At 47.0% G+C, this 24,385-nt stretch overlaps 1 protein-coding gene across 1 annotated transcript in view; it reads left to right on the top strand.

The window, feature by feature from the left end:
* ABCA4 (ATP-binding cassette, sub-family A (ABC1), member 4) overlaps nt 1-24,385 on the top strand; it is a gene marked incomplete at its 5' end in the record, with an annotated part of 119,813 nt that overhangs the window by 82,482 nt on the left and 12,946 nt on the right. Inside the window, 14 exons of the mRNA XM_008585325.1 lie at nt 4,870-4,964; nt 6,666-6,698; nt 8,162-8,267; nt 8,394-8,468; nt 8,730-8,899; nt 10,480-10,657; nt 14,536-14,651; nt 15,669-15,816; nt 17,036-17,159; nt 17,507-17,636; nt 19,950-20,070; nt 20,499-20,561; nt 21,711-21,817; nt 23,780-23,921. Coding sequence (XP_008583547.1) covers nt 4,870-4,964; nt 6,666-6,698; nt 8,162-8,267; nt 8,394-8,468; nt 8,730-8,899; nt 10,480-10,657; nt 14,536-14,651; nt 15,669-15,816; nt 17,036-17,159; nt 17,507-17,636; nt 19,950-20,070; nt 20,499-20,561; nt 21,711-21,817; nt 23,780-23,921 — 1,608 coding nt within the window. The remainder of the gene's footprint in view (nt 1-4,869; nt 4,965-6,665; nt 6,699-8,161; nt 8,268-8,393; nt 8,469-8,729; nt 8,900-10,479; nt 10,658-14,535; nt 14,652-15,668; nt 15,817-17,035; nt 17,160-17,506; nt 17,637-19,949; nt 20,071-20,498; nt 20,562-21,710; nt 21,818-23,779; nt 23,922-24,385) is intronic.

Genomic DNA, 24,385 nt, shown 5'->3' with positions numbered 1-24,385 from the left:
CATCCCTCCTTTTGGTGAATATTCCTCGTTGACCCTCCATCCGTGGATGTATGGGCAGCAATACACCTTCTTCAGGTGCGCAGACTCATCCCCAAGTCACCATTCACCTTCATGGGTGTGGGCTCCTGGGTCACATGCTGCATGGAAGGGTCCTGACCTCTGCACTGCCCCTGGACCTTCACCAGCATGGAAGGGGTCCTGAAGCTGCCCTCAGAAAGGAAATTACTGTAGCTGCCATGCCTGGAAAGGCGATCCCAAGTGGCAATCAGGACTGCTTGAGAAGGGGCGCAGGAAGGAGAACATGAAGCTTGGGTGAGTGGGTCAAAGCACAGACACGATCTGCCATCTGACTGCTGGGGGTGTGCAGGCAGCCTACCCCACTCCCAGACCTGTGACCACCCGACGGCCACATCAGTGCCTCACGTGCATGCCTGGCACATCATAGCCATTCCATAAACACTTTGAGTTGCAGCTGGCTGCTTTGGCCTTCCCTGTCCCTGTCACATGTCCACCCTGTGAGCCTCTGTCTCTTTCTAGCTTGGACGAGCCGGGAAGTGAGCGCTTCGTGGTACTTGCAGACGTCCTCCTGAACAGGCCAGGCTTTGGCAACCGCTGCCTGAAGGAAGAATGGCTTCCGTAAGTCTATGCATCCTGGCCTGAACACCACCAGCTACCCAGGAGACCCCAATGGTGGGGTCCAGGAAAGCAGGGTTGGGAGAGCGGGCTTCTCCCATCTCAATCCCGCTCTGTATTGCAGGGACCACTTCCATATCTCCAACCAGCACTCACCCAGCCTCTCCTTCAACACTTGCGTGCAAGGATGTTCACTACTTCTAGAAAGCCCTTGCATCATTGGACAGCTCTGTATTTCTCATTACAGAAGTTCTATGTTAATTCAACATATGACCCCCCCGCTGCCCCCCCCCCGGAACTTACTTGAAAGGCTTCTGAACAGGGAAGGGAGGGAGATGGGGTATATGCTATTGTATAATTGGATCTCGAATGGCATTAACTACGTACATAGCCAGCTCTCAATTATTGTTACGAGTATGGAGAAGGGAGCTATAGAGGGCAGTGGAAATCCACCAGGAATCCTGAAAGTTCAAAATGATTCTAACTTCTCTCATTTGGTCTTTTCAAAGCTATTTATAAGGACCAAAATAGACTAATTTTAAATTCCTTTTTCTTTTTATTCTGTGTCCCAACAGCTACAGCTTCTAGAATAAGAAAAGAGGGATAAAACAGTCCACAAACAGATAATTTTACCCCACTTCCCCTACCTAGTCCATCAACAAAATCCGAGTCTTAATATTTCTCGAACAGAAACTAACCTACAGGAGCATGAGAAGAAAGGGCCTGGGTCTGAGGAGGGGGAGGAAAGGCTGAGAAGGAGAGGGTCGGGCACTATTTCTCATTTCTAGGGATTTTTATCAACTTTAGAACTAATTATGGAATATTTTCTTGTCTTCCCTAAGGGAATACCCCTGTGGCAATTCAACCCCCTGGCAGACTCCTTCTGTGTCTCCAAACATCACCCGCCTATTCCAGGAGCAGAAATGGACACCAGACAACCCCTCACCTTCCTGCAGGTGCAGCACCAGGGAGAAGCTCACCATGCTGCCTGAGTGCCCCGAGGGTGCCGGGGGACTCCCGCCCCCTCAGGTACCTCAACCCCCCTGCCCCAGGAAACCAGGGAGCCCTAAACTTGCCTGCAACAGCAGGGATTGGGGAAATACGTGGTACCTCCTGAGTCTCCAGCCAACTAACATTACAAACTGACAGCTGAGTGAGGGACTAAACTAGGCTCCCTGGGTCCTCTTCTCGGGGGCTTCCCTGAGGGCCCTGTCGCTGCCACCTGGAGAAAGCCACTGACCAAAAGCTTCATTTTCCACTTAACACTTCTTATTCAATCTAATAAGAAAATGTTTTTAAACATTTAAAAAATTGTACAAGGCATACATGCTCATTATAGAAAAATTAGAAGACACAGATAAGAAGAAAAAAGTTACCACTTGGCTATAACAACATACCATTTGGTTTTCACCCACTCAGACAAGATTATATTCAAAACATTGTCTTGAAACCTGCTCTTTTCACTTAATAACATAATAACATTATAAACATATACCCATGTCAATAAATATACATCTACATCATTTTTAATATCTGCATACCATTCCACCGTTTGGATTTACCTTAAATTATTTAACTAATCTACACATTTGGTTTTTCAATTTTTTCCATTATAAACAATGCTGTGATGCATATTCAAATGCAATGTATTTACACACTTATTAACAGTCTTAATTAAAAAGCTTGCCTATGCCGTGTATCTAACGTGTGCCTGCACACACACACACACACACACACACATATGCACAGAGCCAGCAGCCTGTCTTTCACAGGGACATCAGTGGTCTTGCTCTGAGCAGCATGCTGTTTAGAGTTCTGAACTCCAGAATACATCACAGAGAGCCTCTTCTGGGGGTTTCAGAGACAGTGAAAGGGGACAGAGAAGTCTCACTTTGTCTAGGATTGATAATGGGCCACCCACCTAACTAGCACAGAGCTGGGCCTTAGACAGCCCTCTCTCATGATTTAACGATGAATGAACAATTCCCAAAGAGGCAGTGTGGTATAGTGGGAAGACCTTCCTGAGCCTTAATTTTCACACCTATAAATTGGGCATAACTGCTCTTATTTCACAGCGTCATCATGAGGACTCAATGAAATAATTGGGTAAAGAGTTATTTAGAATTGGATTCAACTCAAGTGATGACAACCCCAAGCTAACAGCGGATAAAACAAGACGGAACCTGTTTCCCTCCCACGTGTAGTTTGTGTGGGTGGTCTGTGACGTTCTGCTCTGTTGCTCCTCCATGCTAAATAGGCCTTGACCTTATGAGCTGAGGTGGCAGAATCTACTTTCCAGGCAGCAGAATGGAACAAGGGATGAAGAAAAAGAGGACAAAGTGTGCAAATGTGTGCAAGGAAGATTTCCAGAAGCTACCACATAGCACTTACACTTAGATGTCACTGGCCAGAACCTAGCATCAAGGGAGACTGGGAGATGTAGTCTGTTCTGAGTGACCTCATATCCAAAGAAAAGGCTACTACTGCTCTAACATTTTTTGAAGGGTGGTAGGTCCTGAGGTGGAAGCAGTCCATCCTGACTAGTATACATGGAGATAATGTTGCAGGAGTATTTTATTCCATAGAATTTTTGGAAAACAATTTACCATAAACTGTCTCAGCATCAGCGATTGTTCCAGCCTGGATTCTGCCAGAGGAGCTTGGCAGCCCTCCTGGGTGCCATCTTCAGCTTGAGAAGCAGGTGATAGAGTGAAAGGAGCCAGGGTTATGGTATCAGGCAGATGCAGGCTCGGATCCTAGGCCAACCACCTACAAGTTCTGGAACCCAGCACAAGTCAGCCAAACTTTCTGAGCCTCCATCTCTTTGTTTGCAAATTAAAGTAAGAATCCTCTTTCATAAGGATTCTAGGATTAAGTGAGATCAGATATGTAGAGCATTTAACATAGTGCCTGGCACATAGTGAGCATTCAGTAGGTGCTAGATCTCCTAGCAGAAGAGAGAGGAACGAGGTGGAAAAAGTGAATCAAAGAGGGAAAGTCAAATGGCACGGGGGGGGGGTCCTTTCTGGGGATAGAAAGTGTATAAGAATCAAAAGTGATAATGGTGGTTTAACGTCACCAAAAAATCCCCTCAGCTACTTCTGGGGTCATACTTGACAGAGTGAATGCTTTTGCCCAAGGTTCCTGACTGACCCACAAAATTGACTAATAGAAGAAACTGAACACCATGTGTTCCCAAATCTAAAGTAATATTGCCACCTGGTGGTCAAACTTACACACTTTCTAATTTTCCAAAATCTTGATTAACTAGCCTCCAGTCCTAGATGTTATTTTGAAAGTGATTTGTAAATTGTAATGCACTATTCAAATTCTTTCATTCATGTCACAAATTTATTGTGTGTCAGTTACAGGCCAGGTCCTATTCTGTGTGCTGGGGACACAGCAGCCAACAAGTTAGGCAAAGTTCCTGCTGTCATAGAAATTATATCCTACAGGGGAATAATAGATTAACAAAACAAGCGAACGGAGCCATCAGAGGGAAAACCTCTGTGTTATGATGGAGAATGACTGGAAATAGAAAACACTTGTCTGAGGACTAAAACACGGGCTGACAGTTCGCCACGTGAGGTTCTGCAGCTAGAGTTTCTAGGCAGAGTGAACCGCCAAGTGCAGAGCTTGATCGGGAATGACGGGTGCCCACAGAGGGACAGGGAGAGTGGTGGGGGTGAGGCACGGGGCCGGCGGCTGAGCTCCAAGGGCAGGGCCACGTCAGCCTTGATGAGCTTAGGTTTGATCCTAGGGTTTATTGGAGTGTGGTAAGCAAGGGGACCGAGGTGTTCTGATTTATGTTTTTAAAGCTCAGTCTGGCTGCTGCGTGGAGAGTGGAACGTGGAGGAGCAAGGTGGGATCGGGGAGACCAGTTTAGAAGTTTCTATGGGGTGGAGAGTGGAACGTGGAGGAGCAAGGTGGGATCGGGGAGACCAGTTTAGAAGTTTCTATGGAGGTCTAGGTGGTGGCATGCACTGAGGCAGTGGTATTTAAGCGGGAGAGACACAGAGGGAGTGGAGATTTATTCCAGGGTTAAGCCATTGTTTCTTCTCAATGGATTGGAGAAAAAAAGGGGGATCAAAGAAGACACCCACATCACTGATGTGGGAACTAGGGAGATGCCAGCCGCTGAGCCCATAAATGACTTTTGGAGGAGAGCAGGCTGTCTCACCAACTGTCAGGCCTCAAATTCCAAAGTAATTAATGTGGGGTGTCTCGTTGTCTCAGAGAACGCAGCGCAGCACTGAAATTCTACAAGACCTCACGAACAGGAACATCTCCGACTTCTTGGTAAAAACGTACCCTGCTCTTATAAGAAGCAGGTAAGAAGAGACCCTTTTATGGTTTTCATCCTGGCTCCTTGTAGAAAATATTGGCTAGGGACAGAAGATAATTTACTCTCACAATTTATCTATGATCAAGGCAGTGGAATTTTTTCTTTTTCCTAATTTGAGGGCCTCAGAAAAAGCAATTGAAGCATATACAAATAAAATGCAATTTGAGATTAACTTTGTTTTTTGGTTTTTAGGCTTAGGGCAAGTTGTCAACATTTAACAGAGGCACTATTAAAAGTAATATCAGAAAAGCACTAAATTTATTCAATAATGCGGCCTAGTTAACAAGGAGAGACAAAATTTGAAGGAAGAATGGGAGTAAAGGGGAAAAGGTAAAGGAAAAAGAAAGAAGAAGGAAAAATAAAAAGCAAAGAGGGGAAAGGAAAAAAATCAGACCAATACAGGAAAGAGGCAGTAGGATAGTGTCTGAGTGCGTCCCTAGGCCAGGGTCCCGAGCCAGGTTCACTGCAGCAGTCATATTCTAACTATAAATTATCATGTTATCAGTGTCCTTTAAAATGCCAATGGACTCTGCAATAAATATCTAGTTCTCTTGGCTCTGCAGCTGTTTTATAAGCCCCACCCCAGGATGGAATGGCTTCAGCAGCTCGTCCCGAGCCAGGTTCACTGCAGCAGTCATATTCTAACTATAAATTATCATGTTATCACTGTCCTTTAAAATGCCAATGGACTCTGCAATAAATATCTAATTCTCTTGGCTCTGCAGCTGTTTTATAAGCCCCACCCCAGGATGGAATGGCTTCAGCAGCTCCTAGCAGGGCGAGCAGCTGGACAAGAGCATGCTTCAGAGAGAGGGTCACAAGAAAGCGTGATCTAGTCTGCACATGCTCTGGGGCTTTAAAATAACACATATACTATCTAAGTTGAGTAGTACTTTTAGTCACTTTCCCTACCAGAGCCCTGAACAAGGGATAAATGAACTCAATTAACTAGAACACACTGCAGATGGTGACAGCAGCTGCTGCAAAGGCGGCACCATGCCCCACTTACCAAAACGCAGAATGCCATCCAAGCCCCAAAATAAAAGCAGAGTTTACTCAATAACGCAGTAAACAGCAACCAACCCAAACTTGGCTCTCCACAGCAAATGTGCAATATAGGATTTTGTATTTTCTGTGCTTGGTGGTTGATGACAGTGACAGTTCATGGATTTGAACTCGGGTCTAGGGCTGGTGCCTGCTCATTTTCCATCTTGTAATTTTACCCCAGATTGTCTAAAAGTCAATGTCTTAACTTTGGGCTGTGGAGTAATCAGAACTCCTCTCAGGTGCGCAGGGGACTATTAGTGTCTCATTTGTGCAGGGTGGAAGAGGGGAGGGCTGCAGGGCCACAGCTTCACTCCACACTGGCATGGTCACTGCCATGGTCACTGCCATGTTTTTGGATTCCAGATCAGTCATGCTGTTCTGACATATGGCCTGACAGCAGAGCCACTCAGAAAGTTCAGCATGCAGTGTGTGACTTGGAGAGCCAATGGTGGAAAATATCAGTCCTTTCTCTTCATGTGTATTCAGGCTCAACCCATGGGCTAGGTGGCTTCCAGACTGCTTAGATATCAGAAATACAAAAATACCCCTGAAGACTGAGACATCCCCATGACCTTTTGGGAAGGAAAGTTAACACTACTGCCATGCCATATTCATTGCATGATTTTATTTTGGCTTTCAGCTTAAAGAGCAAATTCTGGGTCAACGAACAGAGGTAAGAAACTATTTTTATAAGAAATTGATATCTCAGACTGATTTATTTAAAATAATTGCACATTTAAAAAGCCACACTTCAAAACCATGTAGATGAGCTGTTCTGTATGTGCTCAGGAATTCATAGGCGTGGAAGATATATGGCCAGGGACACCCTGGACTCAGAAGACTCTCAGTGGAATATCTCTTTGGATGACATAAATGGGAGATGATATTCTTTGATGAGTTCTAGGGCATTCTCACCCAAAGGAGGTTCTAAAACGTCCAAGCACATAACGGTTTAGAATACTCCAATGACTGGGACTCGTAACCTAAGCCTTGGACACTTCTTGGTCCATTCCTTTTAAGCTTCAGGGTATCTGGCCTGGCCCCAGACTCACCCCATTCCTGAGGCCTCCTGAAGGCTCAGTGGCTCTGGAGGTTTGGAGAATCTTCAGTGGGCGTTTTTGGAGTGAGCTGCCTCCCAGCCTCCCTCAGGAACTGGATCTCTAAACGAGCACAGGGCTGATGTTGGCTTGCTTTCCTGGGTGGATTCTAGACCATAAAAGTGAAATCCAGCTTTTAGAATTGCTCTCTAGAGGGGGCTGTAAGGCCTCAGCTGAAGCAGAAAGTGGGGGTAAGGTGACAATTTGAGGCCCTGAGAAATAAATATCTCCTCCTCTGCTTTGCTTAACCAGCACATTAACTTTGTTCTGTTGAGAAGTTTGGCTTTTATCCTGTCACTGAAGAGTTTTAAGCCAGAGAATGACATGCTGAGATTGGTGTTTTAGCCCAGTCACTTTAGACTTCCAGAGCAGTAAAGCTGGATGGAGCCCTAGGCTAGGATCCCAGTCAAGAAGCTAGAGCAAGAGTCAAGGCAGGAGACGGTGAGGGCCTGCCTAAGCCAGGGGTCGGGGGAGGGCACTGCGAGATAGTGATGGCAGGACTTGGTCCTGATTAGATGAAGGTGTGTCCAATGCTGCCAGGAGTCCCTGAAAGTACAGAGGGGGCACTGAAAAGGAATCATTGGTTGGGGCGGGAGGAGTCAGGGAAGACTTCAAAGAGAAGACAGCATATGAAAGATGAGTTGGAGTTGTCCAGATGCCCAAGAAAGGGAGAGGCACCCCAGAGAAGCCAGCAGCCCTGCAAAGGCAGAGAGACACAAAAGCAACCTGGACCAGTTGGAGCTCTGGAAATGATTCGACATGGCCAAAATAAGCCACTCAAGGAGGGTTCGAGGAGGGATGAAGTTGGAGAGGGGCCGAGACCAGACTCAGAAGGGCCTTGAACGCCAGGGCGAGGGTCTGAACTCCACCCTGGAGCCAGCAATGGGGAAGAGTTAAAAGTTGGTTTGTAATGTGGAGCGATGCTGCTCGCTAGTGCAGACAATTCCCCCCAAAGCCATGTTTTCCTACAGAAACTGAGAGCTACTGGGAGGCATGAAGTTCATGGCACTGATGTGTGGATTTCTTGTTGCTCTGTCAGGTATGGAGGAATTTCCATCGGAGGAAAGCTCCCGGTTGTCCCCATCACTGGGGAAGCCCTTGTGGGTTTTTTAAGCGAACTTGGCAAGATAATGAATGTGAGCGGGGTATGTAAACAGAGTGGAGATTTGGGTAGGACTTTTGGCTTGTGTAATTATCATGAATTAGGAAATCATCATGAGTGCTACAGACAAAAAAAAAAAAAAAACCTTGCTTGTTTATCATTTTTTTAGGGCCCTATCACCAGAGAGGCCTCAAAAGAAATGTCTGATTTCCTTAAACATCTGGAAACTGAAGACAACATTAAGGTACGTGATCTGCGTAATCCGCCCTAGAGCTAAAAATTCACACGAGCTGGTTATTTTATTTTTCTCTTCCCAGCGTAATTAAATTTTATCCCTCCTCCTGCTGAAATCTAGCGAGGAATGTCTTCCAGCTGCCAAACCCTTCCTCCTTCTCACATTCTTTTTCCTGTCGCTACTTTCTTCTTCAAACAGCTGTTGTCAGTGCAGCGTCTCAGGTCTCACATCATAGCACAGCCTAACAGAGCCACCATCTCCACCCTCTAGGTGTGGTTTAACAACAAAGGCTGGCATGCCCTGGTCAGCTTTCTCAACGTGGCCCACAATGCCATCTTGCGGGCCAGCCTGAAGGAGGACAAGAGCGCCGAGGAGTACGGGATCACCCTCATCAGCCACCCCCTGAACCTGACCAAGGAGCAGCTCTCAGAGATTACAGTGTAAGCCACCAGCACCACGGCTTTCTCGTCAGCTTCTCCACTTTCTGGATACGCAGAGAGGATTTTCACAAATGTGTAGAGCTGGGCTGATGACAGTGTTGTTTAATCAGGCACATATGAATGTAAGACTTGCACATGCTTCATGTGCCAAAAATGGCCAAGCCGCTGGGTCATTGTTCCTTCCCCACATGTGTTTAGAAAGAGCACTTATATTGCGTTCCATTCCCTTGATAGCAAATTGCTCCTGGAGTTTACACAAATATTCTCCTTGTCAGTAAGCAAAATGCCAAATGGCTGCCAGGAATTGGGAAAGTTCAGTAAATCTTTCATCTCCCAGTGGTAATTATCTGAGATCCTGGTAATTTTCCTCAGATGGTCATGCTTTGGAGATGTCAACAGATCTTTGCCTCCTCAAACTTAGGCTTTTATGGCACAGCTTCAGGCAGTAAAAACAACGATCTTGTGCCTTCTGTAGTGTTTGTGCAATCCGAGGCCTATGTGGAGGAGGGGTTGGTGGGAGTGCCTCTGTTAGTGCAAACTTCTTCTGGAAGGTTGTGTGGTCCTGATTTCAGTTTCTCAGTATATACTCAGTGCTACCGAGCATGACCAGTGTCATCTGCTAAAACTGGGACTTCGGCCCTGGATGACTTCCTCTGGACACCCGCCAGGGCCCTAGACTGTCCTATGTTAATTCTCACTCAGCCCAAACTTCTCTACCTTCTGCCAAACCTTCTGAACATGAAACATGAAATAGGAGTCTTTCTGTGATTATAAGATACTATATGTTCATTAAATACATTTATAAAATAGAGTTTTAGGAGCTTATGATCTATAACACTGCATAGTTTAGGGTCTTTTCTCGAAGCATTTTTCTCTTTCCTTCCAGTCGCGTGTTCTGTGCTCACTATGTGTGTGAACGATGTGATTCATAGCTTCAGCAGGGCAGTGACCAGCACCCACAAGGCCTTTCTGGGGATGAGTAAAAGGACTCCTTTCTGTGGGTGGGCACTGTCCCAGGCTAGGGGTATGGCTTGTACGTAAAGTGCGGGCTGGATTTCAGCCCCCACCCACCCACTTAGCCAGATGTCTCCTGTTCAATCCCAGAAAGGGTGAATAGAGCCAAGCTCCTGTGCAACTTGCCTGCTGTCTTTACACTTAAATTTACATTATGAACACTTCCCCGTGTTACGATGTGCTTCTCGAAAATGTGATTTAACAAGACCGTATGGCTGTCTACATAGAAAATTCAAGAGAAACTATAGTCAAATTATCACAGCTAATAAGAGCATTGCAGTATCTGAGATTAATAGAAAATCTCTTTCTGTATAGCATAACAAGTAATTCGAAAACGTAATGAAAAGAAATATTCACATGGAGCAGAAAGACAACCCACACTTCCCTCAACCTTGACCCAGATTGATTAAGACAGTTCAGCCAAGTGACGAGCTTCAGGAACAGGGGCGGGGAATCCGGAGGCCGTGCCTGGGCTGGGTACGGACTTCCCAGCCCGACTTTGCGTCTTCTCCTGCTTCTGCTCCTCCTTCTTCATCTCTCTCTCCCTTGTCCCGGCCCTGCTGCAGGCTGACCACTTCGGTGGATGCCGTGGTTGCCATCTGTGTGATTTTCGCCATGTCCTTCGTCCCAGCCAGCTTCGTCCTCTATTTGATCCAGGAGAGGGTGAACAAGGCCAAGCACCTCCAGTTTATCAGTGGAGTGAGCCCCCCCACCTACTGGCTGACCAACTTCCTCTGGGACATCGTGAGTGTCACCAGGCCTCCATGGGCCCATCACGGTCACGGCCCCTCCATGGGCCTAACGCGGCACTTGTGTGTGCTCCGACCGAGGGGACACAGCAGGGAGGGATTCTCACACCGCCAGGACTGCTGGAGGGTGCTGGGCCGAGGGCCGTGTGTGTCTGCTGTCTCTTGACATCTTCTTAGAAAGGCACAGAACTAGGAGCCCAAAGCTGGGGAAGGATGTGGGGCACAGCTCAACAGATGCTCAGGGGAGCTCTTTGTGTCCTATATCAAGGGGCTTCTGACCCACCTAATAATTGCTGCACTGCAGGCAGGAGGCTGGCCTTCCTGGGCACAGTCCAGAGCTGAGGGGGTCATACCTATACCAATACCTTCGCCCGCACATCCCCTTGTCAAATGCTGCCCCACCACCAGAAGAGTAAGTGTGGAATTTGCCCTGTAGTAGGGTTGCCGGATAAATATAGGACACCCAGTTAAGTTTGAATTTCAGAAAAACAATGAATAATTTTTAGAATAAGTATATCCCACTTCAAATATTGCAGGGGACATACTTATACTAGAAAAATTATTCGTTGTTTATCTGAAGTTCAAATTTAACTGGGCATCCTGTATTTTTCTTTGCCAAGTGTGGCAGCTTTACCCAGTGGCCTTATTTTGCTTTCCTGAAGAAACTAGACCTTCACTATACTTCAGATTAGCCACCACTTTAGGGAAAATGAAGAAAAAGTTATTTATCACATCAGCAGTAGACTTCCACCTGTCTCACAGCCAAGGTTGGTGGGGGCAAGGGGGGTAAGGGTGGGGCACCTTATGACAGCCCGTGGGGTCCAACGCACTGGGAACAAAGGCCTACTTGTAATGTGGCAGGGATCACTATGAAAACAATCCCAGTCTATTCTGGGTGTCTTGAGTAATGAGAGTCTTTGTTTTACCTCAACGTTCTAAGATCAACGTGAGCCTCCACTTTGTGTGATAAAATATATCAACTGATGGAGACCATTATGGCTTTTAATAACGATGGTGAATATTAGGATTCCTGGAGACATGATTTCTTTTATTTTACTCAACTTTCTAAGCAGCTATCGCTTAACAATACAAAACTAAAAATTATCAGTAACAACTAGATTCTTTCCTCTCTCTTCCATCTGTGTGAAAAAACACCAATGAACACATGGGGAGGAGGTCAGAACCTACAAGCCTCTCTCTGGACAAGAACGTCACTTGCAGGCGCCATATTGACCCTGTGATTTTAACATGAAAGGAGCTAGGTTCACCTGCACTGAAAAGCTACTTATTAAAGTGCTGGTTTTTTAATTTTACATTTTTTTTTAAAAGACAAGAAATGGAATTTACCCTTGGACTGACCCATGTGCGTATGGCTACAGACAGAGATCTCGAGCCTACAGAGAGATATGTGGCTGGAAGAATAGAGTGGGTGTCTGGGGTGGGAGGTGACACTAGTAAGGTAGACACTTGAAAGTCTAACAAAGGGTCAGAAGACAGTGGGTATCCTGTCAGCCAGCTTCCCGAGACTCTAGACCTGGAATCCTAACTCGAGCATCTACAGCGTTGGAACTTAGCACCCTCATCAGCCAGTGACAAAAAGATGACACATGCTTGGGGTCATTGTTGAATGAATGAACAATTATTCTTTATGTCATTCACTTAGCACATAAATGATGTTTTAAATTCTTATCTTTTTATATGTGTCATCTGTTTTTCTTTTAAATTTTGAAACAATCACAGACTTACAGAAAATTTGTAAGTACAGTTCAAAACTTTTTTTTTTCTGGGCCATTTAAGATGCCCGTTCTCTCTCTCTCTCTTTCTCTCTCTCTCTCACACACACCAGCACCCCCAATATGTATCTCCTGCAAACAAGGACACGCCGCACACACCCGCACACAATCGTCAACCTCAGGAAACCAGCGCTGAGGCCTGACTACCACCTAATCCTCAGACCCCACTCAAGGTTCTCCAGGTTGCCCCAACAATGTCTTCTCCAGAAGAGGATCTAGCTCAGAATCATCCATTGCGTTTAGTTGTCTTGTCTCTAGTCTCCTTCAGTCTAGAGTGGTTCCTCAGTCTTTCCTTAACACTCATGGCCTTGACACTTTTGAAGATTACAGACCCGTTATTTTGCAGAATGTCCTTCAGTTTGGGTTTGCCTGAGGTTTCCTCATGATTAAACTGAGGCTTGCGTCTCTGGCAGCACAATCGCAGGCCGGATGCTGTGTTCTCTCACTGCGTCCTACCAGGTAGCTTCTGGTCTCAGTTTGCCCTATTACTGCTGATATTCACTTTGGTCACTTAAGAAGGTATCTACTGAGCTTCTTCACTGTACAGTTACTCTTTTCCGGGCCGGATGCTGTGTTCTCTCACTGCGTCCTACCAGGTAGCTTCTGATCTCAGTTTGCCCTATTACTGCTGATGTTCACTTTGGTCACTTAAGAAGGTATCTACTGAGCTTCTTCACTGTACAGTTACTCTTTTCCCCTACACAATTAATAAGAATTTTGGGGAGAGATATTTTGAAGATATGTAAATATCCTGTTTGTTATCAGACTTTCCATTTATTCATTTATTTATTTATATCTGTATGCAGTCACAGTTCCTGTGTTAATCAATGGAATGTTCCAGTACCCTTATTATTTATTTTGATATTCAGTTTATCCCTAGTGGGGCCAGTGGGAGTCCCTTCAGCCTGGCTTTTGTATCCTCTTGACTTGTGGTCTTGGCCTCCTTGGGCACCTCCGTGCTCTCTGGCACAGCAGGATGTTCTAGGCTCATCCTGCACCTCCCTGCACCCCTACCCTGAATCCACCATCTCCCCAAGGAGCTCTGGATCCTTCTAGCAGAAAATGGCCCTCAGAAACCAAGATCTGGGTACTAGATATGTTCATGCCACTGGAGTATCATTGGTCCCAGGTGCTCTCAGTAGAAAGAACTAGGAAAGACATGTATGTAGGTACATATATATACACATATTTACATCTATATTTCACTATCTATCTATCTATCTATCCATACATCAAACACTATGAGCTCACCAAAACCTCTAGCTACAATCCAATGATACAGTGCTCATTCTGGTTTTCTGTCTTTCCATATTCATAACTCCTTTCTCCAAGAGTGAGAAATTGGCTTCTATCACTCCCGACTCATTTACCTACCTGAGCAATACACTTGTATGTATTAAGTGCCCCATCTCTGCCACTATCCCCACCCCATACAGACACCTTCCTGTCCCCTGCTCCAGCTGTGTGGAGGTCCTCCTCATGTGGCTCTGGCTCTGGTACTCCATACTAGATCAACCCCCTATAAAAGCACCTGCCACATTCCATTGGGACTCTGACACCCCACACTAGGCCACCCTCTGCAGGACGTCCTCCTCACCTTCTCAGGTTTTCATCCTTCTCAAGACCACTGTGCCTCCTCCCCAACTCTAATGAGGCTGCCCACCCTTCCGTGCCCAACCTAATGGCTTTAGGACTGAATTGTTTAGAAAGGGGATCATTGTCTATTTGAGCTTCGTGAAGCCAAAGACTATATTTTACATTTTTCTGAATTCTGGAGACATGCTTAGAAAGTAGAATCAATGGGACTTCGTAGCCAATGAGAAAGAGAAATCAGGTGCAATTTTGTAATTCATTCTTTCAAAAGACATAGACTGAAGGTTCCCTGAGCAGGGAGGTTGGGTAAGAGGTCTAGGGATAGCTTAGCATACATTTGCTAATGAAGAGCTGTTTAGACAAACAGAACCAGAATCCCAGACCTTAAGAGCTGGAGGATCCTGATCCCACCTCTCATTGTGCAGAGCAGGAAGCAGTGGTGGGGGGCGGGGGGGTGAAGTGCTCACTCTCCTCTTCTCTCTTCAAGATGAATTATGCTGTCAGTGCTGGATTGGTGGTGGGCATCTTCATCGGCTTTCAGAAGAAAGCCTACACCTCTCCACAGAATCTTCCAGCCCTTGTCGCACTGCTCATGCTGTATGGGTAAGTTGTTTGGGTCACTGGGTAATGCCACCACAGGGAAGCCAGGGAGGGGTATTATGCACAAGGGTAGCTTCCAGCCCCGGGCAGGGTCTGTGGCTGCTAACTAGGAATCTGTCCCGCTTCTGTTTCTGATTCCACCATTGAAGGTATTTCTGAGGCCTGGTCTATTCAGGGACAATGAGAGAAGCCCCACATGATCTGAATCTTCTCCTGCTCCAACTGTGGCCTTGACCAAAGTCTGGGAATTGGTCACTCCCTAGCTCCTTACCAGCTCTGGTTCTGATTTATGTGAGGCAAATCTGTCCATCTCATTATTTCCATCTGGACTGGTCAAGTGTTATTTGCACACAGTAGGACTCCAACTGAGAAGCTGCTCTGAGTCAGAGCCAGAGGATGACACAGGGGCTAAGTTCAGTAGAATTATAGAGCAAAGCAGGCAACTTTATATCCCAGACCTTGCATTACTGCATGTGTAACTATGGACACGTAATGCACCCATCTGGGCCTCAGTTTCCTAATCTGTAAAGTGGAAATGATACCTGGCCCTTCCTATGTGAGCCACTAGATTCTTGCCAGAGCCAGAATGGTTTCCATTCATCTTTCCTGGAAATAGAGAGTTCGGGAACCAACGTGACTGTGAACTGACCAGCGAACTGTGGAGATGAGCTTGCTGGCACCTTCGGCTCTGCTTTGCTGGTCCAGGCTAGGGTGGGAGGCATCCCAAGGCAGAGAGCCTCCTATGTGTTGTATAAGCTTCCTAACTTACAGAGTATGTGCACAGCTACTGTCTTGTTTACTCCTCTCAAACCCCCCAAGGTGGGCAGGGCAGGCATTATTATCTCCATTTAAAATTGAGGTACAGAAACCAAGGGAGGGAGTCTCTCTCTGGTCCCCCTGGGACTCTGGCTGGTTGAAAGATGTCATCTCATGTGTGAGGGGAATGCGTTATATATAGAGGTACAGCAGATGGAATGGAAGTTGAAGCTCCATCCCACTGAGCTGTGTCATTTCACACAGGTGGGCAGTCATTCCCATGATGTACCCAGCATCCTTCCTGTTTGATGTCCCCAGCACAGCCTATGTGGCTTTGTCTTGTGCTAATCTGTTCATCGGCATCAACAGCAGTGCCATCACCTTCATCTTGGAATTATTTGAGACGAACCGGGTGAGCGTGACTTTCTTGGCTCCTCTCTTACAGTACTTACCATGTTCCCATGCACATGGTAAAATGGACATATCACCGTGGGAGCCTGGGAAGGCTTATGAGAGAAGGGGCTATCTGAGCAAGATTTCTAAAGCAGAGCAGGAATCTGCCAGAGAGCAGGAGGGAAAGAGCATCCTTTCCTGCTAGGAGCAATGAATAAAAGAAACTGCCGTGCAAAGGCCTGGAGATGGGGTGAGGGGGAGGTGCAGAGAAGGAGGGGGATGAGGTAGTGTGAGCATGGCTGTGGAGACTGGAGAGGTAGCAGGTTGTGGGGTTGGGATGGGCCAGATGGAGTGCACAGCAGTGGCCCAGCCGGGAGCTTCGCCAGCCTCGCCCCCTCAGTGTCCCTTCTACCTCTTTGGGGGAGGCTGTGCCCAGGAGGCCAAGTCTGAGGCAGCACAGTCTGACCACCTGAGAACAGGTCCCCAAACTCAACACAGACCCCAGAGAGGGTCTATAACCCTCTTTTCTCCCCAAACACTCAAAGCTGCCCTGTGAGGAGCTGAGAAGCAGCGCTGGGAGATGGCTCAGGGCCCTGCTCCCCTTTGGTACAAGCCGGGCTAAGATAGTTGCTTACAGGAGGTGCCCCAGTCCCCAGGGCTGGTTCACAGCTGCACCAAAGGAGAGACTCCAGCCACACTCCCAGCAGCTGGTGCAGCTCCTGGTAACACATGCTCACCATGTAATTCCCATGTAATTCCCAAGTGATGCAGCCAGAGCTCCTCAAGCAGACAGCAGGGGGCTGCTGTTCCTCCACAGATTCCCACCGCAGATTCCTACCCTTGCCCACAGAGCCTCCTAGGGGTTAAGGAAAGACAGCTAGCCTCAGTGCCCACACAGTACTGGACATAGTAAATGTTTACAAAATGCTGCCTGGCTAGATGAAGGGGCAGAGCCTGCCCACCAGAAACTTGCAGGGAGCCCCAGTCATCGATTAGTCATTAATTAATCAGTTCCTTGTCCTAGTCCTAAGGCACCTCCTGCAAGTACTTCAGGGCTTCCATATTAAACCCCCTATATTCTTCTTGAAAAATTTCTCTGTGGCCAGTCTGGCTGCAAGGACGCCTGTGTCTACAGGCCTTCCCCTGGTCCTGCCTCTTGAGGGCATCTGGGCCCCCCTGCTCAGGAGAGGGCAGGTAGGCTTGGCTCCCACTTCCAAAGTCCTGCTTCTCTCTTTCAGACGCTGCTCAGGCTCAACGCCATGCTGAGGAAGCTGCTTGTCATATTCCCCCATTTCTGCCTCGGCCGAGGCCTCATTGACCTGGCGCTGAGCCAGGCTGTGACAGACGTCTATGCCCGGTTTGGTGGGCACCGGATCCATCACGGCTGGGAGGGCTACAGCGGGAGTTCCTACATCAGACCTGCACCCAGGGCTGGAGCTGGGGCTGGGATGGCAGCTTGCTGGTCAGGGATTGTCCTGCCACTAGAAGGGATCAGACTGCCCCCTTTTCCCTGGCTGAGGAGCCACAGGAGGGGTCAAGGACAGGCTTTTGCTCTTCCCGACTCTGGCTTGGGGAGCCAAACTGAGACTTGTGTTTGGCTCTTGCTTAATCCCTTGCATAAAGCGTGGTCTAGCTGGGCCTAGCGTGGCAGCCAGGTCTTTAGGGATGAGCCGGGGCAACTGGCAGACTCAGTTCCTGTTGATTTCCAGGTGAGGAGCACTCTTCAAATCCGTTCCAGTGGGACCTGATCGGGAAGAACCTGGTGGCCATGGCGGTGGAAGGGGTGGTGTACTTCCTCCTGACCCTCCTCATCCAGCACCACTTCCTCCTCACCCAGTGGTATGTCCAGGCCATACGTCCCATGTCCAGGACTGGACTGCACACTGGCGTGGTCATCTCTTTCCTCAGGAGCACCTCTCCATGGTGGTTTTTACCTTCTCAAAGCCTGGCTTGTTCTGAATGATGCAAGGAGAGATGGATTAAATAGAAACATTGGAATTTGTGACTCAACCTTAAAATATTTAGAAAACAATGTTATTAGCTTAAATATCTAATATTTAATTCTTCTTGTTTAATTACTAGATACTCATTTTAAATTGGACGTTAACATTGCAAATGGCAACGATTAAGGTGTATCCAAAGTACTAGTGAATAGACATATATATTCACAAGAAAAGAGACAAAGCAGACCCCTTTGCTAATTAGAGATTTGAGAGTGGGGCAGAACAGGGAAGGAGGGAGTGATGTGGGGGCCACGTGCCACGTGAATATAGCTGGGCGGTGGAGGACCCTGGACGGGTGGCGGGTAGCTGCCCACTCTGACTCTCCACCAGGACTTCTCAGCTGCCATGTCAGCTGGCCTCCCCTGCAGCCCCTGCCCCATTCTGAGCTGGGGCTCAGGTTTCCAGAGGGCAGCCCCTCTGCAACCCATGCCACAATTACTGGCCTCACCCAGGGGCCTGAATTGCAAATCCCTGGGCCCTCCTAACAAGCTTTTCAGGACAGTGTTTTGTTTCTTAACCTTTCCTCCTCTCAGCTGAGTCTGGTCACATGTAAATAAAGATTCCTAGGACTTGTTTTTAGGTTTTGATCCATAGTGAGTTAATTTATTGCAAATGAATCTACCTCCCTTCTCCCAGGGTGGTGAAGTTGAATGAGATCATGGGCGTCAACACCCTTTGAATAAAACATGAACAGGAAGTGGTTCTAGTTCTGGGAGACAGTGGTAGAAATCATTGTCCTTGGGACCCTCAGCCCTTGCAGGCTCCTCTGCAACTTTGGCCACATCTTCTAGAAGCCTTTGTGTGTGGGGAGAGGGGCAGAGGTTTGGTTACCATAACCAGCTCATTAGACTGATGTCAACACAATTCAGTGAGTCCTGCCTGCTTTAGGCACTAAGGAGGACAGAGAAGCCACAGTCTCTGGCTTCCAGAAGCTCACAGCCAATATTGAGAGGTAGCCAGGGATAGCTAGGACAGGGCCTACACGAGGGATAGCTGTGAAAGGAGAAGGGGGCAAGGGAAGGAGTCTGATGAGGTAGGCAGAGCCGAATGATGAATGTCCCTCACCTTGATGACTTGGGACTTAAGCCTGAGGCCAACATGGACCCCTTAGGGTGTTTTATAATCAGGGGAGTGACGTGATCTGCCAGGACTGGAAGCAGGGAGATCAGACAGGAGACCCTTTTGGTACCCAGGCAAGAGACAATGGTGGCCTGGATAAGGGTGGGGGCATCAGGAGATGGAGGAAAATAGGTTGACTGGATAAACAGTAGGAAGTTTGTTAGACAAGACTTAGTGATAGACTGGATGTGGCCAGTGAGGGAGGAAGGGAAGACTAGGCCAAGGTGGTCAGGGAGAGTTTCAGAGAACAGGCTATGTCTTTGAGGATGGAGAGGATTCCACTTGGCAGGCAGGAGGAAGAGAACATTGAAAGACTGGAAACGTGTGCGAGGCTGGGGGTGGGAATGGCCCACACGGGCAGGGGACCAGGGATAGATGCCAGTGGCTGGTGGAGGAGTTAGTGCAAGAGACAAGTGGGAAGGGCAGGTGGGGCCCTTGCAGCAGGGCTCTGGGACTCCAGCTGAGGACTTAGGGCTTTTACCTACAGCTGATGGAGAACCACAGAAAGTTTTAGGGTATGAGGTGACCTGATGACAGCACTGTTTTGAAGAGGTCAAGGTGGCAGGGTGGACTGGAGGAAGTAGAAAGCTTGGTTGGTAGTAACTAGACTTTACTGAGTGCTTGTCATGAGGAAGGGTTTTAGTAATGAAACAGCTCCCAGGTTTTGAGTCTTCGCTCTGTACCAGGCACTGTGCCAAGTTGATCTTCACCGCAATCCTGTGACATAGGTATTATTATTCCCATCATATGGCTGAAGGAGGCAAGGTTCAGAGACATCCAGTGACATGTGCACGGTCATGCATGGGGAGGCCAGGACTGGAACTCAGGGCTGCCTCTGGATGTGAGCTCTTGACCTATCTGCCTAAAGCCTGATGCCTCTCCCACTGGGAGCCCTTTTTGCACTTCAGCCTGGGTGATGGAAGCCCAGGCAGGAGCAGAAGGGAGAGAATGGGAAGAAAGTTCAGAGGAAAAGGGCAGTACCAAGGACGCTGTACCCCCAGCCCAATCCTGCCCCCTTTCCTTCTTCTAGGACTGCCGCGCCCGCTAAGGAGCCTATTGTTGATGAAGATGAGGACGTGGCTGAAGAAAGACAAAGAATTCTTAGTGGGGGAAATAAAACTGATATCTTAAGTCTAAATGAACTAACCAAGGTAAGGGAATAGGTGTAGGCATGTTAGTTTGGAGCTGCTGGCTGGACATGCAGATGGCACAACGTTGTCATTCTCCTTCTGTGGAACAATATGCTTATGCAAGCAGTTTGTTTTCCTAACTTTATGTAGGGCCATCAACTCTGTGTCTCTGTGTCATACTTTGAATTAGAACATCTAATTCCAATGCATTTTCCCTGCTCTTCACCTTGGACACTGACACAGAGCCTAGCGAGAGCCACTCTGAGCATCACTCATCTTCCTCCACTCCGCTTCTGCACAGCGTGGGTCACAGCACCTCTCTGAACAGCCATGTCAATGTGTAGCCTCCTTGTAGTTTTCTCTTAAGCCATGCTTTGCTCTTTGCTCCCTCTTGCCTCCCTGCTCTAACCCTGCCTCGATCCTCAGTCCAGTTTCTCCGGATCTTGCAGGTTTACTCAGGCACCTTCAGCCCAGCGGTGGACAGGCTGTGTGTCGGAGTCCGCCCTGGAGAGGTGGGTACCCTGCAGACCACACGTGGCAGGGCTTCAGAAAATCTGCTCTTGTGCACGACTCTTCTCCCCTCTAATGCAGAGCTATCCAGTAGGAATATAATGCAAGCCATGTGCATAATTTAAAATTTTCTAGTAGTATCATGAAAAGAGTAAAAAGAAAACAGTTGAAATTAATTTTAATAACATTTTTATTTTACCCAATATATTCAAAATATTATCATTTCAACATGTAATTAATAGGGCCGGCCCGTGGCTCACTCGGGAGAGTGTGGTGCTGACAACACCAAGGCCACGGGTTAAGATCCCCTTAACGGTCATCTTTAAAAAAACAAACAAACATGTAACTAATATAAAACATTATTAATGAGATAATTTACCTTTTTTTTTTNGTGGCAGGGCTTCAGAAAATCTGCTCTTGTGCACGACTCTTCTCCCCTCTAATGCAGAGCTGTCCAGTAGGAATATAATGCAAGCCATGTGCATAATTTAAAATTTTCTAGTAGTATCATGAAAAGAGTAAAAAGAAAACAATTGAAATTAGTTTTAATAACATTTTTATTTTACCCAATATATTCAAAATATTATCATTTCAACATGCAATTAATAGGGCCGGCCCGTGGCTCACTCGGGAGAGTGCGGTGCTGATAACACCAAGGCCACGGGTTCGGATCCCATATAGGGATGGCCGGTTGGCTCACTGGCTGAGCGTGGTGCTGACAACACCAAGTCAAGGGTTAAGATCCCCTTAACGGTCATCTTTAAAAAAACAAACAAACATGTAACTAATATAAAACATTATTAATGAGATAATTTACTTTTTTTTTTTTCATTCTACGTCTTCCAAATTCAGCATGTGTTTTACATGTAGGGCCCTTGTCTGTAACTAATATAAAACATTATTAATGAGATAATTTACCTTTTTTTTTTTCATTCTACGTCTTCCAAATTCAGCATGTGTTTTACATGTAGGGCCCTTGTCAGTTGGGATGAGGCACATTTTAAGTGCTCAGTAGCCGCATGTGCCTAGTGGCCTCTGTAATGGCAGACAAGGTCTGAGATGCCTCCCCCAGCCTGCACACTTGCTCTGGGGCCTGACATTCCAGACCCTCTTGGTCTCTAGGATGAAGCCAGTTGTGTGTTTTCTCCTAGTGCTTTGGCCTCCTGGGAGTGAATGGTGCTGGCAAAACAACCACATTCAAGATGCTTACTGGGGACACCACAGTGACCTCAGGCGATGCCACTGTAGCAGGCAAGAGGTGAGTGCACTGCTCTTCCTGTCTCAGGGTGTCTCACAGTCCCTGTTGCAGCATAGGGAGAGTGATCATTAGACCCTATATTGGGGTGGCTCTGAGGTCCTGAAAGATCTGTGCAGAGGAGGGACCCCCAGAGGGTGTGGTCCGAAAACTCCAAGACATAGACCCACTGGAAAATTGAATTGAATTGTGATTGCTAGGAGATTCCTCTGTTAGCACAGACTGTTGAAAAGTTCTGGGAATCACTAAGTACGTGGTGCTTAATGTCTTGGGGGTTGTGGACTCCTTTGAGCATTTGATTAACACTTGCACCTTCTTCCAGTAAAAACACACCATTGCCTCCCATTACCTCCCTTCACACATTTTTACAGAAATTTTTCAGGTATTTCCTGAGCCCTGAAGCACATTTATGATTTTCCAGGAGCTTCTGGACCTCAGGTTAAGAACCCCTGTGATGAAGCATCCTTTCTCTGGGTTGTTTCTAGACATGGGCTCATTCAAGGACAATTAGGAGGCCTTAATCTGCATTGGCTATTTGTGTACTCATACGTGCCTTTGCCAGACCAGGGAGCATAAAGGGAAAACTGGCATGTGCCCTTGGATTCTGGAGGGTGACTGCTGCTTTCTATAATAAGGTGTGTTTAATCGGTCCTCTATGAGACAAGACAGAGAGGATGCGCTCACTTATTTGCCTCTTTCCTGGCTGCTACTTGGACAGCAAAGCTGACACACAGTAGATGTGCCCACAGTAACCCTCTACTCTGGTTTGTAGGTAGAGTTAGGCACTGCCCAGCATCTACCTGACTGAGGCCTCCTTTCCTCACCTGAAACCCATCCTGATCACGGTCCAATACCTAAAGGGCAGGGGAAGTCCTGACAGTGCCTCACTGGCTCACAAAGGATGGGTTTGATTCCCTGGCCTTCCATGGCCATCCCTATTGGGTCTACAGCAAAGGGACTGGCAGGGCTGGAGCAGGTAATGGCTGAGTCTATCTTGTCTGCAGACACAGCCTCGTCTGCAACCAAGCAGGCTTCACAATGGTAACAAAGGGAGTCATAGCAGGGAGAGGGATGGGGGAGGGTGTAATAGGAATTACACCGAGAGACATCAAGTTATGGTCCCTTTGAGGCAATCTGATGTTCAGAAGGCAAAACTGAGCCGGAAACTAGAAAGAAACTACAGATTTAAAACACAGGATTGGGGTTCTCTGGTGGGGTTGCAAAATACCCTCCTTGCTTCCCGTGGGTGGCTTTAATTGGCCCAGCCCATGCCTTTGGTGGCTTTTGTCACAGTGGTGAATGGCAGTGCCTCTCTCTGTCCCATCCTCTTGCATCCATCCTTTATTCGTAGACCCTAAGCTATGAGGGGGGGAGCATGAGATTAGACCAAAGTCTATACACAGTCCATTTTTTGTCAAGGCGATATATTTCCTAGTGGAGGAAAATATATGTCAAAGGGAGTGGATAGAAGCCAATTCACTCTATCTCTGCTCCTGGCCAGCCTCTTGCTCTGGGTAGTTAACTGATTAGTTCCTCTTACACTGACTGTGTCTCATCCAGTAAATACACACGGAGAAGTTCACTTCCACTGAGAGGCTTCCATCTTTTCTAGCTACTTCCCAAGTGTCTCCAAAGTATTAAAAATCACTAATCATTTTCTTAAACCTGACCTTCCCTTTGTTTTTAACTCACAATCCAAAACCAAAGCTGACTTTTGTGTATCAGGTATTCAATTTATCCTAGACATGGAAACCTGGAAGACTCTGATTGGATTCAAAGCTCAGAACTCCTGAAGTTCATCAGTTTCTAAGCCCCTGCTTTGATTGCCAGATGTTGGGCTCATTTCTGAAGTAAATTGGGAGAAGAGATGAGGCAGCTTCTTTATCCTGCTGGAGGAAGCTTCTCCAGCCCCAGCTCTCTGAGGCTCCACAAAAGAAACTCAGTAATTGCTTTTTCTTCTTTCAGTATTTTAACCAATATTTCTGACGTCCATCAAAACATGGGCTACTGTCCTCAGTTTGATGCAATCGATGACCTGCTCACAGGGCGAGAACATCTTTACCTTTACGCCCGGCTCCGAGGTGTACCAGCAGAGGAAATTGACAGGGTAAAAAATGGTTTCTGTGGCCACGTAGGAGTTTGGTAAAACATAAGCCTGTTTCATGAGAGTGTATTCATTTAAAGATGGGAAACTGGAGCACGCTATCCATTCATTCGTTCCAACAAATGCTTACTGAGTGTCTACTGTATGCCAAGTACTATCCTAGAAGCCAGAGATATAGCAGTGAGTGAACAAAACAGACAGAAAATTTCTCCCTCCATATGCAACGAAAAAATATATATATTTACCTTTCGACCCAGTAATCATACTTTTGGGAATTTACCCTGAAGACACACCTCCCGCAGTAAAAAATGTGTATGCACAAGGTTACCACTTCATTGCATTTGTAATTGCAAAGTACTGGAAATTACCTAAATGTTCAGTCATAGTACATTGGTTGAATAACTTCTGGCCCATATACAAAATATAATCTTATGTGGTTGTAAAAAAGAACAAGGAAGAACTCCATG

Source organism: Galeopterus variegatus, unplaced genomic scaffold (genome assembly GCF_000696425.1).
Source record: "Galeopterus variegatus unplaced genomic scaffold, G_variegatus-3.0.2 Scaffold3517, whole genome shotgun sequence".
NCBI classification, from domain to species: Eukaryota; Metazoa; Chordata; class Mammalia; order Dermoptera; family Cynocephalidae; genus Galeopterus; species Galeopterus variegatus.
Note: the sequence above shows the minus strand (reverse complement) of the source record. Positions and strands in the feature narration are given on the sequence as shown.